We start from the raw sequence: 19,358 nt of genomic DNA, 5'->3' as shown, positions 1-19,358 counted from the left end.
TCATGGCCTAAAAACAAGTCCGATTTAGACAGTAAGGGGGAATAAACGGGTCTGTTATTTCAGAGGCAAACTTAACAGACCCCTCGTCAGTACGCCTCCATATTCGTGATCGCGTCACGGGAGAACTATTTTTAATTGACACCGGGGCAGAAATTTCATTACTTCCGACTAACGCCTCAAATAAGATACCCAAGAACTTCAAGTTGTACGCGGCAAATAACACACAAATAAACACATACGGAGAATCGTTTCGCACTCTGCATCTCGGGCTACGACCACTCACGTGGAACTTTTGTATAGCATCGGTACCGTACCCTATTATAGGGGCCGACCTGATTAAGCACTACGGCCTTCTGCCCGACCTCAAAGGTCGTAAACTCATCGATTCACAAAATCACGTGTTCACCGCAGGCATCGTGAAGGTAACACCGTCAGTAGCAATCGTTACAGTCTGTCCAGGCACCAAATTCGCGCGCATCTTAGCGGACTTTCCAGAAGTTACCGGCCTCGAGCAATCGCATACGGCTATTAACTGCGACGTGCAACATCATATCCTAACAAAAGGCCAGCCGGTAGCCGAACGTCCACGCAGATTAAGCTCGGATAAATTAAAAGCAGCAAAAGCTGACTTTCAAAAATTAACAGAACGCGGAATCTGTAGACCGTCTGACAGCCCGTGGGCAAGCCCCATTCACATGATAAAAAAAAAAGACGGAACGTGGAGAATCTGCGGGGACTATAGACGCCTCAACGCGGTAACCGTGCCAGATAGGTTTCCCGTGCCGCATTTGCACGATTGCTCCTCCAACCTACGGGGTAGAACCGTGTTCTCTAAGCTTGACCTTCACCAGGCGTACAACCAGATTCCGGTCGCGCCGGAGGATATTCCTAAAACGGCGGTCATCACGCCGTTCGGGCTTTTTGAATTCAAATACATGACCTACGGCCTTAGAAATGCCAGTCAGACGTTCCAACGTCATATCTTCCGTGCGCTCGGCAATCTGGAATTCGTCTTCGCATTCATTGACGACATTCTAATAGCGTCCTCCTCCCTCGAAGAGCATGAAAAACACCTGCGCATTGTTATGCAGCGTTTGAAAGAATACAATCTTCGACTCAACGTCGAGAAATGCGAGTTCGGCAAACATGAAATCGAATTTCTCGGCTTCATTATAAACAACGAGGGATGTAAACCGTCTCCTTCTAAAGTTCAAGTCGTTCTCGACTTTCCCAAACCGCGGACGATTGTAGAGTTGCGTCGCTTTCTCGGTCTCATTAATTTTTACCACCGACTTCTGCCCAACACCGCCAGCGACCAAGCTCCGCTTAACAAATATCTCCGCGATTCTCGCAAAAATGACAAAAGAAAAATTGAGTGGACGACCGATGCTGAAGAAGCATTCGTAAAATGCAAAACAAGCCTGGCCAACGCAGTGATACTTTCACACCCGGCGGACGCTGCACCAACGCGTTTAATCAGCGACGCTTCCGATTTTGCCATGGGAGCCGTCGTCGAGCAACAGCTCGACAACGCTTGGAAACCACTCTCGTTTTTCTCACGCAAATTCTCTCCAGCGCAACTCAAATACAGTGCGTATGATCGCGAGCTTACAGCTATTTTCGAAGCGATCAAATATTTTCGGCACCTCTTAGAAGGTCGTGACTTTAAAGTCATAACAGATCATAAACCTCTTATCTACGCGTTTCTGCAGCGTTCCGAAAAAGCTTCACCGCGTCAACAGAGGCAACTGTCTTACATTTCGCAGTTCACCACATGCATTGAATACCTTCCCGGTAACGACAACGTGGTCGCCGATTCGCTTTCCCGCGTCGAAACAATTCGTTTGCCCATAGAAATCGAGTTAAACGAGCTCGCCGAGCAACAAGAACGCGACGACCAATTGCGATCGATCCGCGACACTCCGGACTATCCACTCGCCTTAAAAAAAATTCAGTGGGGTCCCGCACACACTACGTTGTACTGCGAAATGACCGGAGAAGCCATCCGGCCTTACATTCCAGCATCATTACGCAATCGCGTTTTCCACATGTTTCACGACTCAGCGCACTCAGGTCCTAAAGTCACGGATCGCGTTATACGCCAGCGCTATGTGTGGCCTAACATGCATCGTGACATCGCAAAATGGTGCAAAAATTGCATCGACTGCCAACAATCAAAAATTTCGAGACACGTTCAAACTATTCCGAAAAAATTTGTAGCGCCGGATGGCCGATTCGAGCACGTATATCTAGACATAATAGGGGCCTTGCCCGAATCGAACGGTTTTAAATACTGTCTAACTTTAATAGATCGATTTTCGCGTTGGCCAGTTGCAATTTCGCTTAAAAATATTGAAGCCGCCACAGTTGTGCGAGCATTTTACGATCACTGGATTGCTAATTACGGTGCACCCAAAACATTAACGACTGACCAGGGCAGTCAATTTGAATCCCAGCTCTTTACAGCGCTTCTTCAGCTTATCGGCTGCCAGCGCATCCGTACAACAGCGTATCATCCCGCCGCGAACGGCATGGTCGAACGCTGGCATAGGAGCTTTAAAGCCGCAATAATGTGTCACGCCGACAAAGAATGGACACAAGTAATCTCAACAGTACTATTATGTTTACGCAACCACGTCCGTCTCGATACCGGCGCATCACCCGCGGAATTCGTCTATGGAACAACCCTGCGCATTCCAGGCGAATTTGTAATTCCAGACGACCTCACCCCGAATCCTCATGCGTTCGTCGAGGAATTCAGAGAGGTCATGCGTAAGATTAAGCCAGCACCTGTAGAACACAAGCACAAAAAACGCGCATTTTATTTTAAAGACTTACACTCCTATTCTCACGTATTTCTTCGCGTAGGGGGCACCAGAAAATCTCTCGAACGTCCTTACACTGGTCCCCATCGAGTCATCGAACGAGTGTCCGACCGTGTTTTCGACATCGACGTCAACGGCATTAAACGCAGCATATCTGTAGAAAATCTAAAACCAGCATACTTTATACGCGACGATATCACCGATCTCATGTTAAACAGCGGTCAAGCGCACGTCACGCCCAGCTGCGAACGCCCAGGATTAAAAACCTACACGCGTAAGAAGGTCACGTTTGCTTTGTAATATCATGCCAATGTACTCATTGTCACTCGGGGGGGAGTATGTGGGGACTGGCACCACTGCTTTCCTCTAGCGCTGCAGTGACAAGTAAAGATACGAAGTTGGCTGCCTGCGAGCAGCACATTGCGATTCACTTCGTTCTCGGCGCCCGAACTAATCAGTCGTACTCGATTTGAATAAATCACCTCTTGTATCCAAGCTGTGTTTCTCATTACCACGAACGACCTACCGCACGCATACGACGTACGTGGATACGTCTGGGAGCAGATATCAACCATCACTATCCCACACAGCACTTACTGCTGGAGCCATCTATTGACAAACAGCGGGAACTTAGTTGCGCACCTAATATTAAATGCAAATATTCTGCTTCGCCTCTTTATTAATTGTCATTACTTTATTAAAATATTATGATATTGTAATGTTTCTGGAATATTACTGGCATATGCCATGAGATGTTGCAGGCATATTGTTAATTTATGTTTCTGATATGTCTCCTTAATATTGTATTGCAATCTGCAACATTGCAACATTGCTGCAATGTTGCTGCAATTTTCTGTGCTGTATGGGATGTATTTTATAATTCACGCAAGAGGTTGAAGGTTATTATAAATTACAATATGTATTTATAATGTTATACTCGACGAGACGAGCACACAAAACACTCGCGAAAGGAAGAACAAACGCACAACACGAAATGATTAAACACTTTTTTATAAAAAAGAATACTGATTTTAATCAAATGGCTATGTACAATTAACTTGTAGCGGAATTATTTAAATATCGCTTGACAGCTTTGCGTCCCGAAACAGGACAAAAGCCAGCCGCGCTTCTTTTATCAAATCGCTCTTTCTTTGGCCAGTTTCTCAAGCTCAGCCGAAAAGCGGGCATAACACTATACAAGCTGGGTTTGGGAAGCGCGCTATCGGCGCTATTCCGTCATTCCATCTTTATTGATCATTAGACGTAAAATAAGGATAAAACGACACAATAGCGCTGATAACACGCTACGCAAACACAATCACAGACTCACATGTGATTGAAGTAAAAGATAATGAAGATCTATTATTTAGTGATGTATTGCAATGTTTTCCTAACGAGAAAAGTATAATGAAAACAGAAAAAACATGTACAGAGGAAAGACCGACGGAAGCAAGACCATCAATAATAGAAGAACTTACAACAAGAAAAAGGAAAGCACTAAATACATCGAACAAATACATCGAACAAAAAAAAATGAATAATAGTAAGTGCATATTTAAATAATTCTATAACATATAAAGTGTAATGCATTACGTACAGAAGATATTAATGATTTTTTTAGCAACAGAGGCTTTTGTTGATATACAACTATTAGCGCTTTCGAGTCATTAACTTGATGCAAAGTGTGTGCGGTGGCCCTAACACAGTGAATAAAATGAATTACTTTGTTACACTTTGTAATCTGTTTCTCTTGCTACAAATTGGTACTCATTTAAATTATTTTACAGATAGAAGGAATGAACGCATCAGCGTGCAATTGCATGAAGCACGAGAGAAATTTACGCACATTGCAAAAAGTCACGCTGCAGTTTTACAGGTAACATATTTATTATTTTAATGCAATGTGTGTCAATAATCGTTTATTGTATTAATAAATTTGTTTTCTTTCAATACTTTTGAAACTTTAATGTATATATTTTTTTTAAAGTTAAACGGTTTGCAAATTATTTTTGTATTTTAAAATGATATTTTAAGACACAACTATATATCAAGTTCCATTTTTTGTTACAGATGTTTGCGAAGGCTTCCATGAAACAAGCAAAAGTTGCATTAATACAAGCTGAAAACAAACGCGACCGCAACCACTTGGAGCAGCATCAATTGGTATTGGAGGAAAAAAATTAAATAATGAAGAAAATTTAATAAAAACATTGTATAATGTACAAGAAATCATCAATAAAATATTGACTGAGTAAATGTAAATACATTTCTTTATTATTTCAGAATCATTAAACACTTTTTTTCTCTTTTTTTATTATTATACATAATTAATCTTACAAGGAAACACAGGGAAGTGTCCGTTTAATCTCAGATTAAAACGAGTTTTTAATATGTTGTAGTACAGATAAAAATAAGGGACACGTATTTTTTTTATACGTGCCCATACGCATTTTAAGGGGGTGAAACACCCCTTTGAAGAAAATCGGTTTTTTTCTTTCGAAGTGTATGCCGTCGAAACTATAAGAGATAGAAAAAAATGTTTTAAATGAAAGTTGAATGGCTCGAAGAGTAATTTATGACAGCGGAAAAAATTTTTTTTTTTTAATTTTTTTTAATACTTTCCCCCACCACTTACCTATTTTTTTTCAAAATTTTTATGTTTTTATAAGCAAAATAAAGCTTATTTTATTACGAATTCAACGGTATATGATAAAGTTACGATACAACATTCCCATTTTCCAAAAATAATTAAAAATCTCTCGATACGCACGGTATGCGCACCCGTCCGCGCGTTCGTGCGCTACAAAAGTGACTCCCTTCGATTTTGACGTGCCTTTAATATGTTGTACAGATTAAAATAAGGGACACGTATTTTTTACACGTGTCCTAATACACTTTTAAGGGTGAAACACTCCTTTGAAGAAAATCGGGTTTTTTCTTTCGAAGCGTGTATCGTCGAAACTATAAGAGATAATAAAAAAAAAACTCCCGACTGCTGCCAAAAGTTGGTTTAATAACAAGAATTAAAAAGTTTAAGATTAAAAATTAATTAATAACAAAAAAAATTAAAAATTTAAAAAACAATTTAAAAAATTATTAAATTAATATAAAGTTAATTAAAATTAAATAAAAATTAAAAAATTAAAAAGTTAATTACAAAAATTACAAAAATAAGAAAAAACCAACAAATTAATAAAAATTAACTAAATTAACAAATTTAGTAAAAAATTGGAAATGAAAAACAAATTAACATAAAAACAGAAAATCAACAAAACTAAAAAATAATAATAAAAAGATTGCTTTAAAAAGTTTGAAATAAAAATCAATTAAACAATTAAAATAACAACAAAAAATAAAACTACGGATACTAAAAAATAGTTTTAAAAGTTTGAAATAAAAATTAATTAAAGCAAATACTTGACATTTTAAATGCTAATTCTACTTTTAGCACATTATTGTATCAATTAAAAATTAAAATTGAAATTTACACTTTGTTTAATAAAATACTTTTTTTTTCAATAATAAATTGTACTTAACCAGCAGTCGGGAGACGCCACGCTAAATAATAAATATAACATTACTGTTCGCGTATCGCCTCGGTCCAGTGATAACCTTCCTGGACGTAGACGGCTTAAGCGAAAGTACAGAAGGTATCTTAGAGACACGCACTGCAGTTACTGATAAACGCACTTTATTTCCTTTCAACACAGCGCTCAGGGATCTCCGTGCTTACGGAATACTAAAGCTCGGTACAATATAAGAATCGCACTCGCCGACAGAGTCAAAGCGGATCGCGGTCGCTAGTCCCGTGCTTACCGTGGCACAGTCGTCGAACGAGAGCGAGCCCGTCGACCAAAATTTGAACGAAAAGGTAATCTCCGCCTCCGCGTCTCCCCGTCGCCTCCAGCTCCTCGATCCACCGAGAACGACGACGAGGCCGGGGAAGCAGACAGCGCCGTACGAATACGCCGGAATCGGGCGGCGCTTCAATTCGCTCAAATAACGAACATGCCGCCCGCCTCGTCCGGCTGACGAAATACGAACTGGCTTGACTAAGGTGTAAACCAAAAAATAAATGAACAACTACTCTAGATTACCGATTAATAACGTGAACAAAAAAAAATAATGGGAGATCAGATACAACTAAACTAAAGATTAAAGAGCTATTAAAAAACGTCCCCTGCGAAGAGCGCTCGTCAGTGCAACGTAGCGTCAGGTGGCTTGGTCAAGCCCCCCGAGAGGGCGCCGATCCATGGTGAGTGGAAGAGGACAGATCTTGGTGATCGGCCGTGTCAGCTCGGTCGCCGCCATGCGGACCGTCGCCACGCGCACGCATCCGTGCGGTCCCGGAAAGACTCGTGTAACCCGAGCCAATGGCCACTTAGCAGGCGGCAGCAGCTCGTCCCTCACCAAGACCATCATGCCCGGCGTGATGTTGGTCCGCTCTCGGGTCCATTTGGAGCGCTGCTGCAACAGATGCAGATACTCCTCGTGCCACCGCCTCCAAAAGGATTCCTTGATTGCGGAGATCAACCGCCAGCGCGACGTGGGATGAAGATCGGACTCGGGGACCTCCGGTATATTCCCGAGCGCCTCACCCACCAGGAAGTGGCCAGGCGTCAACGCCACCAGATCCGCCGCGTCCGTGCTCAATGGACTTAGCGGCCTTGAATTGAGACAGGCCTCAATCTGACACAGCAGTGTCGCCGTCTCCTCATAGGTCAGGGCATGATCCCCGATGACGCGGCGCAGGTGATGCTTGACTGAACGAACTCCCGCTTTCCAGAGTCCCCCAAAATGAGGAGCCTGAGGTGAAATGAACCTCCATTCGGTCCCGTCGTTGGCCAGCACCTCGCCGGCCTCCTTATAGAATTCAGAGGCGGCCCGAAATCTAGCCCTCAGTTCAGCGTCAGCTCCTCGAAAGTTGGTGGCATTATCGCTAAGCAGCAGGCGACAACGACCCCGACGCGCTGTGAATCGGCGGAACGCCGCAATGAAAGCCGACGCCGACAGGTCCGACACGGCCTCCAGGTGAACCGTTCGGGTGGCTAGACAAACAAAGAGACAGATATAGCCCTTGCTAGAGATGTTTCCTCGTCCCTTGTGAGCCCGGATACGCAGGGGACCGGCGTAGTCGACTCCCGCCGATGCAAAGGGCCTGGAGGGACGCACGCGTTCTGGTGGCAGCTGGCCCATCCTCTGTTGTGCCGTTTCCGCACGGAAACGGGCACAGCGCACGCACTCTCGGGCGATCCTTCGCACTCGAGTGGCCACCCCCACGACCCAGAACCGGCGGAGGAGATAGCTCCGCATGAGTTGAGGAGCCCCATGTAAGGTAGCGGTGTGCGCGTTGCGAAGGACCAGCTCGGTGAGAGAACCCTCCTTTGGAAGAATCAGAGGGTGCTTCTCCGGGAAGGGCAGCTGAGCGGATTGAAGTCTACCGCCCACTCGCAAGGATCCATCCTTGTCCAGGAACGGACTCAAGGCTCGCAGCGACGAACCGGTCGGCAGCGGGCCGCCCGCCGTAAGCGCCTCCAAGTCCCCCGGAAACTCTCTTCTCTGCGCCAGTCTCACCAACCTAGACAGACTAGCCTCCAACTCAGCGCTCGTCAAGAACCCGTCTTGCTTGTGTATGCCTCGGGCGCTCCGATAAAATCTGCAGCAATACGCCACTACGCGTACAAGCCGCATCAGCGACGAGAATCTCTCCTCGAGGAGGTCCTCCTTATTTCCTGGAGCGGCTAAATGCACCGCCCTTCTTTCCTCTTCTTCTTGGCGAGTGGCAAGGTCACCCACCGCGGGCCATGCGGCGGGCGCTCCCCGCAGCCACTCAGGACCCCTCCACCACAGATTCAGTCCAAGGAGCTCCGAGACCGGAATCCCCCTGGTTGCCAGGTCCGCTGGATTGGAAGTCGTGGGGACATGCCTCCATCGCTCGCCCGGCACAAGATTTTGCACCTCCGTCACTCGATGCGCTACAAATGGTCGCCAGCGCGACGTATGAGAGCGCAACCAGCACAGGACGACCCTCGCATCTGTCCAGGCCACGATCGGTGCATCCTCCATGTCCAGCTCGCGCGCCACCCGGCGGAGCAGCCGTGCCACCAGGACAGCCCCGCAGAGCTCCAAGCGGGGCACGCTCTGCGTCTTGACGGGAGCCACCTTGGCTCTGGCCGTCAGCAAGGTCACCCTTACCCGGCCGTCTCGCCTGGTGACCCGAGCGTAGACCGCCGCTGCGTAGGCTCTCTCCGATGCATCGGAGAACCCATGGAGCTCCACCTCGTTCCCCCGGTCACGCTGCAGCCAGCGCGGGACTCTCAAAGCCGACAGTCCCGGCAGGGAAGCAGTGAAGACTCTCCAAGCGTTCACCAACTCAAGGGGAAGCGGGTCGTCCCAGTCGTGGCCGGCAAGCCACAGATCCTGTATGAAGACCCAGGCGAATATTAGAACAGGCGCGACCCACCCCAGCGGGTCAAACAAGCGAGCCGCGTCAGACAGGACCGTCCGCTTCGTGGTGGTTTCGTGTTGCTGGGATACTGTCACACGGACTGACAGTGCGTCTTCATCAGGATGCCACACTATCCCGAGAGCGCTTACTGCGTCAAAGGCTGGCAGCAATGCCTCCTCCGGCGACGCCCGCGGGAGAAGCTCCCGCGTGTTCGAGGCCCACTTGTCCAGCGAGAACCCTCCAGCCTGCAGCAGTGCCACTAGCTGGCGCTGGACCTCCCGGGTCGCCGACAGATCGCTTCCTCCAGCTAAGATGTTGTAGACATAAGAATGTCGCAACAAGGCCGTCGCTCCCAGTGGAAAACGCGCAGCCTCGTCGTTGGCCAACTGCTGCAGCGTGCGTATAGCCAGGAAGGGCGCCGCGGTTGTACCGTAAGTCACCGTCCGGAGCTGGAACTCTCGAACTCGCTCCGTTGGGTCGGCACGCCAGAGTATCCTCTGCAAGTCCATGTCTGCCGGGTTTACTCGGATCTGCCGGAACATCTTAACTATATCGGCCATGAATCCGACCTTGAACCCTCGCCATCGAGTCAGGATGACCCATAGGTCGGACTGTAATCGAGGATCTGGTAACAAACAGTCATTCAGCGAATAACCAGATGTTGTTTTAAAGGATGTATTAAAAACCACGGGTATTTTCCCTGTGGCCTCTCCAGCCTTGAAGACTGCGTGGTGAGACAAGTAGTAAGACACCGACCGGGAAGGAGCATCAGCCAGTACGGGATTCATATGATCCAGCGCGAGGTACTCCACCATAAAGTCGATGTATCGTTTCTGCAGCTCGGGCTTCCTCGCCAAGCGGCGCTCCGAGCTGAGCAGCATAGACAGCGCGGCCGAGCGTGACTCGCCCAGCCGCTTAAGTCGATCCGGACGACAGGGCAGCCGTACAACGTATCGGCCCGACGCGTCCCGAAAGTGCGTCCGTCGGAAGTGCTCCTCCGCTTGATCCTCATCCGGAGTCGGAACGCGCTGAGCGGCAACCTCTTCGAGCTCCCATAGTCGCTTAAGAGCTGTTGTGAGCTCATCAACGGGCTGTGCCAGCAGCACCGACACCGTGTGCGCAGCGACCGCAGCTTTCTCCCCAGAATCCACTGCGCCGCACAGAGGTCATTTTTATTTATCTAGGAATTAATAATTCAATTTATCACCATGTTACAGATTACGTTGGTACTTATTTTTTTAGAAAGTTGGGTATATGAGTAGGCTGCGACATAAACTATTTGTCTCACTCTTACGCGTACGTTGGTTAGTTATTGTTTTAACCGGTCCTAACCTCTATTATTTATTTATTAAAATATTGTTACCGTACATAAAAAGTAATTGTGAAAAATTTATCACACAGCCTTGGTTATTTTATTTATTGGATATTATTTGTTCAAGGTATATACTGACTTTTAAAATTACTATACTCGTCACATATTATATTAAAAATTTTTAAAAACCTTGATGAATGTCATTTTTTCCGTTTTTACATTTATAAAATAAACCCGCAATACATATATTCGTGTTTGTTCGTAGTGTTTTATTTTTTTTTTAATACCTAGATATGTCAGCATTTCAATCCGTATATTTTTTTTTGCCAAGAAATGCCAGTGACTTAGTATTTATATTTTTTTTAGGTATTATGTCGCTAAATAAGAGAGAATTGTTCGAAGTTTGGCGTAAAGGAAAGACAATTAAACAGAAGAATTTATCGGTTTTTGCTTTTATATCTTTCAAATTTGGTGTAGAAGAGTGTGCTAACGATGAAAAATACAACACCATTAGAAAAAATGTTTGTCGTTTTAACAGCAAGGTAGCTCAAATGTGGAAGGAGTGTAATCGTACATTAAAGTTTTTTGAAGAGAGACACCATCAATGGCTTGATGAAAACATCGAATTTTTTAGTAAAGATGTCGGTGAAAAAGAAGGTCGACCTCATTCGCAAAGAGGTCGACCTTCAAAAGATTTTAGTGAAGTTGGCAATCAAAGCAAAAGGCAAAAAGTTTTACCATTATTAGAAAACTATTCTTCTGAAGAACTAGCTTTTGCGACGCGTAAAAGCCTTTATGCCTCTGGTAGGAGAGATGCTGCTAAAATAGTACAAGAAGCGACCACATCTTCGCCCACTAGGGCAACTAAGATTAAAAAAGTTTACCATTCTACTGTATCATTGCCTACTAAGTACACACCAGAAGAAGCTCTTGCGTTGTTTGTTGATTGCCATTGTACAAAAAAATCATATATAATGATGCAGCAGGGAGCTAAATCAAGGAACGCGAATATTTATCCAAACTATAATCGTTATTTTACACGAGAAAAAGAAGTGCTATCCAGACAAAGAACATATTATCATAACAGATATTTCAGCGGAAGTCAATTTGCAGGAACTAGTCAATCACACAGCAAGAAGAATCATACAAGTGCAAAGTGATGTTATTAAACAATTCCTATCTGAGATATCGAACGGAGTGATACTTTTGTACAAATGGGGATGTGATGGCAGTGCTTCACAGTCTACTTACAAACAACATTTTAATGAAGAGACCAGTGATAGTAAAAGTGATGCAAATTTATTTGCTGTGTGTCTAGTTCCATTGCGTCTTTGTACCGAAAATGGGCATATACTGTGGCAAAATCCTCGATCTTCATCCACACGATATTGCAGACCCATCAAGTTGATTTTCAAAAAGGAAACTCCAGAATTAGTTAAAGAAGAGATTCAAAATGTAAAAAGCCAAATTACCGAAATTGAAGTTACGAATTGTGTCATAGGCAACAACCAAATAATTGTAAAACACAGTTTCAACTTGACTATGATTGATGGGAAAACGTTTGGCGTTATAAGTGATTCATCCAATCAAAGTTGTGGAATCTGTGGTGCCACACCAAAAATAATGAATCAGCTTAATAAAATTAGGAACCTCCAGCCTAACTCTGAATTATATAGCTATGGAATTTCCAATCTTCATGCGTGGATAAGGTGTCTAGAGTGCTGCTTACACATTTCATATCGGCTAGATGTGAAAAAATGGCAGATCCGCGATGATGAAAACAAAAAACTGGTGAAAGAAAGGAAGAAGCAAATCATAAAGAACTTGAAATCCAAAATGAGTTTATTAGTAGATATTCCAAAGCAAGGTTACGGAACGACTAATGACGGAAACACCGCGCGAAAATTTTTCCGGGAATATGCTTTATCTTCGTCTATAACCGGACTTAACGAAGACTTTTTAAAACATCTGCATAAAATTTTAACTATATTGTCATGTGGATATGCAATCAACACAAAAGCATTTGCGGAATATTCAAAGGCTACTGCTGAACAATATGTGGAACTTTATCCGTGGTATAATATGCCTTCAAGTCTTCACCGTATACTAATTCACGGGCCAGATATTATAAAGGCAGCTACACTTCCAATAGGATTGTTTTCCGAGGAAGCTCTTGAGTCCCGAAACAAAGAATTTCGGAAATATCGAGAGTGCAACACAAGAAAGTTTTCTAGGGAAGAAACAATGCAAGATTTATTTAATGCGCTTCTTGTAACGTCAGATCCTGTAATATCATCTTTATCACAATGCATTGGAAATCGATCGTACAAACAAACACTAAGTAAGGAAATTTTGGAGTTACTACCGAATTACAGAAGGATTTGTTGATTTCAAGTGAGAATGAAGATAACATGTCTGATTAATGAAATAAAATATTATATTAAAAATAAAAAATATTAATGTTTTAGTATTTGTCTGATTTTTCATTTAGTTTGACTTTGGATAGTCGTTTGAAGATCACATGAAAGTCACTTTCAATTTCTTAAATGGAACTCCTCATATTATAGTATATATCTTTTAAAAGGGCACAAAATAAGAAAAATTTTGGCGCAAACCAGAGGTCGATACGTTGGCGTTGATCCGTTCGGGAGTTATTTAGAGCAAAAAATTGACTTTTTTTTCGGATCAACGTATCGACCTCTGGTTTGCGTCAGAAATTTCCTTTTTTATGCCATTTCAAAATATATATACTATAATACGTATGAAACATTTTACTCTAAAATGTCGCGTTTACGAAAAAAATCGGATGATACGGGTGTTCTGGGTCACCCTGTATATCTGCAAATAAATTTTAATTTAGTACACTATAGAGCCAAAATATCCACGCTAAAGTATTAGTCGTAAAAAATCATAGATATAACAAACATATACTACAAATAAAAATTTAAATGTGATACTATTTATTATTTGCCAGAATAATCAAAATGACCTCTGTGCGCCGGTCAGAATCCAGCCAAAGGCGGAGAGGTGCGCCGAAGGCGAGCCCAGTTCACCCTGCCGAATGTCAGGTCGCATCACTTGACGGTAAACGTCGGCGCTGAGTACAACGTCCACCGCAGCTGGCGTCGCAAAGTCCGGGTCGGCCAACGGAAGGTTCGTCAAGTGCGGCCACGCACGCGCAACAACGCGTTGAGGCGGCAGCAGATCGGTCAATCGCCGGAGCACGAATGCCTCCGTCTCGAGGCGGAACGCGGCATCTGTTCGGGACCTTATGCCAAGCGTTACAGCGGTAGCAGCCTCCCCGGTTCGCGTACACTGCAGACCGGATACCGCAACCCGGACACGGCGACGCGGCGCGCGTAGCATTTGGGCTGCACTCTCCGTTATAAAGGAGGCCTCTGACCCAGTATCAAGCAGAGCCCGCACCCGCAGTTGCCTTCCAGACGGTCCCTCAAGCAGAACCTGTGCCGTGGTCAGCAGGACGGTTCTTCTGCTAGTAGCGGCGGTCGAGCCCACGCTTGCTGTCAAGGAGTTAGCGTCGGCGACAGTATCCTCCGTCTCTCGTGGCTGGTCCCTGGTGGTGCCTCCGGACTGCCCGAAACCAAGCCCATGCAGGGTAGTGTGGTGATTCGCGCCACACACCAAGCAACGACCGCTGACCGGGCAAGAATCTGCCCGATGTCCAAGTTTCACGCAGTTCAAACACGCGCCAAGTTTTTTCACTTGTTCCGCGCGTTGAGCAACAGGCAATGCCTTGTATTTGGGACAGAACGTCAGTGCGTGCGCACCCGAGTAGAGAGAGCACGTCTTCGCCTTTGTTTTCGGAGTCACGGTTGTGTTGCATGCAACGCGCGTGGCCTTAGCTGCGGACTTCGCACCCGCACCCGGTCCTCCTCGCGGAAGGGGGGCGTCCACCCTAGCCGCCTCCAGAGCGCGCACCCGGTTCTCTAGGTAGACCTGTAATTGCCGAAACGTCGGAAAGTCGCGCGAGTCCAAGAGTGACGTCTCCCAGTACATCCTTGTCGTGGCGTCCAACTTGCTAACGAGCAAGTGGACGAACCAATCATCCCACGCCTCGACCGGTCGCTCCAATGAGACGAACGCCCGCCGCTCCTGATTGAGCACGCCCAGCAATCGTTTGATTTCCCCAGCCGAAGATTTAATGGCGGCCGGGCAAGAAATCAAATGGCGCATGTGAGCGCAGAGCAGGACACGCGGATTGTCATAGCGCATCACTAAATCCTGCCACGCCCCATCATAAGCGCCGTCCGTCAAGGGAACGCCTGCGACGACCTCCGCGGCTTCACCGGTCAGGCACCCCATCAAGTACTGAAGCTTCTGCACCTTAGGAACGCCCGTGACGTCATGAACGAGCGAGCGAAATAAATTTCGAAAACCCTCCCACTCGAGTTGATCGTCGGAGAATTTCGGCAGCTCCAGCTTCGAAAGCTGCATCTGTTTAAGTACCGGCGCGACCGTCGTAGAGCTCGGCCCAGGGCGTTCCTCCACCTCTACAATTCCCGCTCTGCTTAGCTGAACGAAAAGATCATTAAGCCTACTACGCATACCAAAATACTCCTCTTCCGTTTTGGTGAAGTAGTCGTCCTTGACGTAATTCGTTTTGTCAGCTTCGGGATCGGCTGCGATTTCGAAGTGCACGTCCTGATAACGCTTCCAGTAATCATCGAGGCGCGCCAGCCGGCTCGAGACTTCATACGCCGTGATTTTGGTTTGTCCTAATTTTTGCAGGTTTATCCACATGCGGGAGATGTATCCCGCCAGGACAACTTGTTGTTTGATCGTTCGATCCAACATCGTGATGAGCACGGCGAGCTCAGCTTGGAGTCAGACACCGCGCGCGTGATTCCGACCAAGTTACTCGTTGCGCGATCACGCGGTGAGACCACGCGATCCCGACGCTCGAGCGAGCGCGCCTCGCGGCTTGAGTAACACGGACGCAAGGTACTGCTGCCGCGTGAATCACGACTCCGTCGCGTGCTACCACGTGTTCCACGCACTCCGAGACTTCGTGATCGCGGAAAAGTAACGCAGCGGAAAGAATTGCTCGCGCCAGCGGAACGCGAGCAAAAATTGTTATCTTGCACTATGAAAGTATCCCCGGATTCAAGTCGATCCGGCTCGAAGGACCAAATGTTCGCGTATCGCCTCGGTCCAGTGATAACCTTCCTGGACGTAGACGGCTTAAGCGAAAGTACAGAAGGTATCTTAGAGACACGCACTGCAGTTACTGATAAACGCACTTTATTTCCTTTCAACACAGCGCTCAGGGATCTCCGTGCTTACGGAATACTAATGCTCGGTACAATATAAGAATCGCACTCGCCGACAGAGTCAAAGCGGATCGCGGTCGCTAGTCGCGTGCTTACCGTGGCACAGTCGTCGAACGAGAGCGAGCCCGTCGACCAAAATTTGAACGAAAAGGTAATCTCCGCCTCCGCGTCTCCCCGTCGCCCCCAGCTCCTCGATCCACCGAGAACGACGACGAGGCCGGGGAAGCAGACAGCGCCGTACGAATACGCCGGAATCGGGCGGCGCTTCAATTCGCTCAAATAACGAACAATTACATTATATCCTGAATAGTTATAACATTCAGCGTGGCGTCTCCCGACTGCTGGTTAAGTACAATTTATTATTGAAAAAAAAAGTATTTTATTAAACAAAGTGTAAATTTCAATTTTAATTTTTAATTGGTACAATAATATGCTAAAAGTAGAATTAGCATTTAAAATGTCAAGCATTTGCTTTAATTAATTTTTATTTCAAACTTTTAAAACTATTTTTTAGTATCCGTAGTTTTATTTTTTGTTGTTATTTTAATTGTTTAATTGATTTTTATTTCAAACTTTTTAAAGCAATCTTTTTATTATTATTTTTTAGTTTTGTTGATTTTCTGTTTTTATGTTAATTTGTTTTTCATTTCCAATTTTTTACTAAATTTGTTAATTTAGTTAATTTTTATTAATTTGTTAGTTTTTTCTTATTTTTGTAATTAACTTTTTAATTTTTTAATTTTTATATAATTTTAATTAACTTTATAATTTTTTAAATTGTTTTTTAAATTTTTAATTTTTTGTGTTATTAATTAATTTTTAATCTTAAACTTTTTAATTCTTGTTATTAAACCAACTTTTGGCAGCAGTCGGGAGTTTTTTTTTTAATATCTCTTATAGTTTCGATACACGCTTCGAAAGAAAAAACCCGATTTTCTTCAAAGGAGTGTTTCACCCTTAAAAGTGTATTAGGACACGTGTAAAAAATACGTGTCCCTTATTTTAATCTGTACAACATATTAAAGGCACGTCAAAATCGAAGGGAGTCACTTTTGTAGCGCACGAACGAGCGGACGGGTGCGCGTACCGTGCGTATCGAGAGATTTTTAATTATTTTTGGAAAATGGGAATGTTGTATCGTGACTTTATCATATACCGTTGAATTCATAATAAAATAAGCTTTATTTTGCTTATAAAAACATAAAAATTTTGAAAAAAAATAGGTAAGTGGTGGGGGAAAGTATTAAAAAAAATTAAAAAAAAAAATTTTTTTTCCGCTGTCATAAATTACTCTTCGAGCCATTCAACTTTCATTTAAAACATTTTTTTCTATCTCTTATAGTTTCGACGGCATACACTTCGAAAGAAAAAAACCGATTTTCTTCAAAGGGGTGTTTCACCCCCTTAAAGTGCGTATGGGTACGTATAAAAAAATACGTGTCCCTTATTTTTATCTGTACTACAACATATTAAAAACTCGTTTTAATCTGAGGCGGACACTTCCCTGTGTTTCCTTGTTAGTAAAATAGTTAAAAATATATAGTGTAAATATATTTAAAAGTTTATTAAAAGAATGTAAAAGAGATAAGTAATAACTTCGTACTCTTGTTCAAGCTACGTAAAATGCTATTTAATTAATAATCCAACTTAATCTAAGATGATAAATCTCTTATAAAGGTTTGTGTTGTTTAAGTCATGTTATAGTAAAAAAAACATGAATAAGAGGTTTACCATCGTAGATAAAGTTTGATTATTAATCGTTCTTATAAAATTAAAATGATATAAAATTTTAAAAGATACTTTTTATTTGCACTGTGTTTGTTTAAACAAGATACCTAGTTTGGTATAGTGCTGCAAAAATGGCAGAAGCAGACTTTTTAGCATGGAACCTGTTATATTTAGATTTAGAGCATCAAATGAGACGCTTCAAACGCCGTAATTAGAGGAGAATTTGACGAGAATTACACGATCCATTTGATCTACTTGACACGGAATTTATAAAACTGTATAGAATAGGGTAGAATTAGGGTTGACGATTTCATCCGAATCTATGGATATCCGGATATCCGAGTATCCGGATAGTGATATTATCCGGATTCTATATCCGAATATTTCGGATAGAATATGAAGATCCGGATATCCGAATCAATCCGGATTATTTTTTTTCATCTTATCTAAAAAGTTTACAATTGGTATAAAAATCCGGATCCGGATTTGAAAATTGTGTTACAAAGAGAACGAAAAGTACCAGCTTGACATTGCCAGTGTCTGTTTATGTTGACACTCACACTCGCCGTTCGAAGGTTGAGCTCGCTAACACGCGGCTTTGAATTATCATTGTCTGGCAGCATTATTGGCATTTAGAAAATGAAAATCTACTTATCAGTGTTTGAGAAGTGTACTATGTCAAAGAAGAGAAGTTGGGTATGGCAATATTGCACGGCTTCCGCAGACAAGCTTGAATATCTCAGTATACCCGCATCATCAGCTGGATCTGAAAGAGTGTTTTCCACGTGTGGAAACACTGTAACTATAAAAAGATGTTGCCTTGATCCTGCCAATGTCGATGTTCTTGTCTTTCTGTTCCAAAATCGGAATCTGTTTAATTAACTTGTTTAATTGACCAATTAAAAAAATATTATTAAGTTATGAAGTTATTATTATAAAACTTCTATATATTATGTTTTTGTTCTATATATTATGTTTTCGTTCTATGTCAAGAAATAAAAATTTATCTTTATAATGAGATCTTTTTTCTATAAGAATCATCTGAATAACAAACAATTTAATGGTTTGGATCCGAACGGCTTCAAATTTGGATCCGAAAGATCCGGATATCCGCTTCAATCGGATATTTAATCTCGGATCTATCTCTATCTCGGATATCCGAATATCCGGATAAACGGATAATCGTCAACCCTAGTAGAATGGATATGGTTAAAACAATTTGATTTTTTTTTTGTTCATAGTATTGTTATTTATAAACTGAGCAATGATTATGATATGTTAAATTCAAGAACGCGTTTTTAACTGCGAATGAGCTATACCATTTTAGTTCTTGGGTTGCTAGTTTTAGAAGTATACAAAAAAGTGACCCCAAACTTAGCCCATTTTTTGTACTTCGATTTTCGCATCAAATTTTGTTTTAAATGATACCTTATAATGAGACATTAATCTTAGAAAAATTTTAAGTTAAGCCTAAAACTGGTTTTGGAGTTAGGTTACAGTATTTTTCATTTAATTTTATGTTACAATATTTCGTGTTATTTTAAGTATTTTATAATATGATATAAATAAAAATATTAATTTATTTGATGATTAATTAGTGCGGTGGGGAAAGAGAACTAACCGGGCGGAGCGCATTTCCCTATACCTATTCAATTTTCCTTGTTAGTTATGTAGTTTTGATGTTTAAAAAAATATTTTTGTTTTAATCATTTAAGATAAAAAACTATTATTAATCAATTTAATTGCACCAAATG

The 19,358-nt window shown here is 43.1% G+C and overlaps 2 protein-coding genes across 2 annotated transcripts; both read right to left on the bottom strand.

Moving 5' to 3' along the window:
* Positions 1 to 7,037: 7,037 nt before the first annotated feature.
* LOC105207273 lies at positions 7,038 to 10,888 on the bottom strand. The gene is made up of 2 exons (XM_039456045.1): positions 10,873 to 10,888; positions 7,038 to 10,423 (listed from the first exon to the last, which is right to left on the bottom strand). The coding sequence occupies exons 1-2, from the start codon at positions 10,886 to 10,888 to the stop codon at positions 7,038 to 7,040; spliced, it is 3,402 nt and encodes a 1,133-aa protein (XP_039311979.1).
* A 2,676-nt stretch (positions 10,889 to 13,564) lies between these two features.
* LOC105206813 lies at positions 13,565 to 15,400 on the bottom strand. Its single transcript, XM_011176277.3, has one exon. It carries the CDS (start codon positions 15,398 to 15,400, stop codon positions 13,565 to 13,567), a length of 1,836 nt encoding a protein of 611 aa, XP_011174579.2.
* Between the last annotated feature and the right edge of the window lie 3,958 nt (positions 15,401 to 19,358).

Source organism: Solenopsis invicta, chromosome 12 (assembly GCF_016802725.1).
Source record: "Solenopsis invicta isolate M01_SB chromosome 12, UNIL_Sinv_3.0, whole genome shotgun sequence".
Lineage (NCBI taxonomy): Eukaryota > Metazoa > Arthropoda > Insecta > Hymenoptera > Formicidae > Solenopsis > Solenopsis invicta.
This window is presented reverse-complemented; position numbering and strand designations above follow the sequence as displayed.

Excerpts from the sequence above, each read along its gene's own strand:
- LOC105206813 (XM_011176277.3), bottom strand. The coding sequence starts at position 15,400 with ATGTTGGATCGAACGATCAAACAACAAGTTGTCCTGGCGGGATACATC.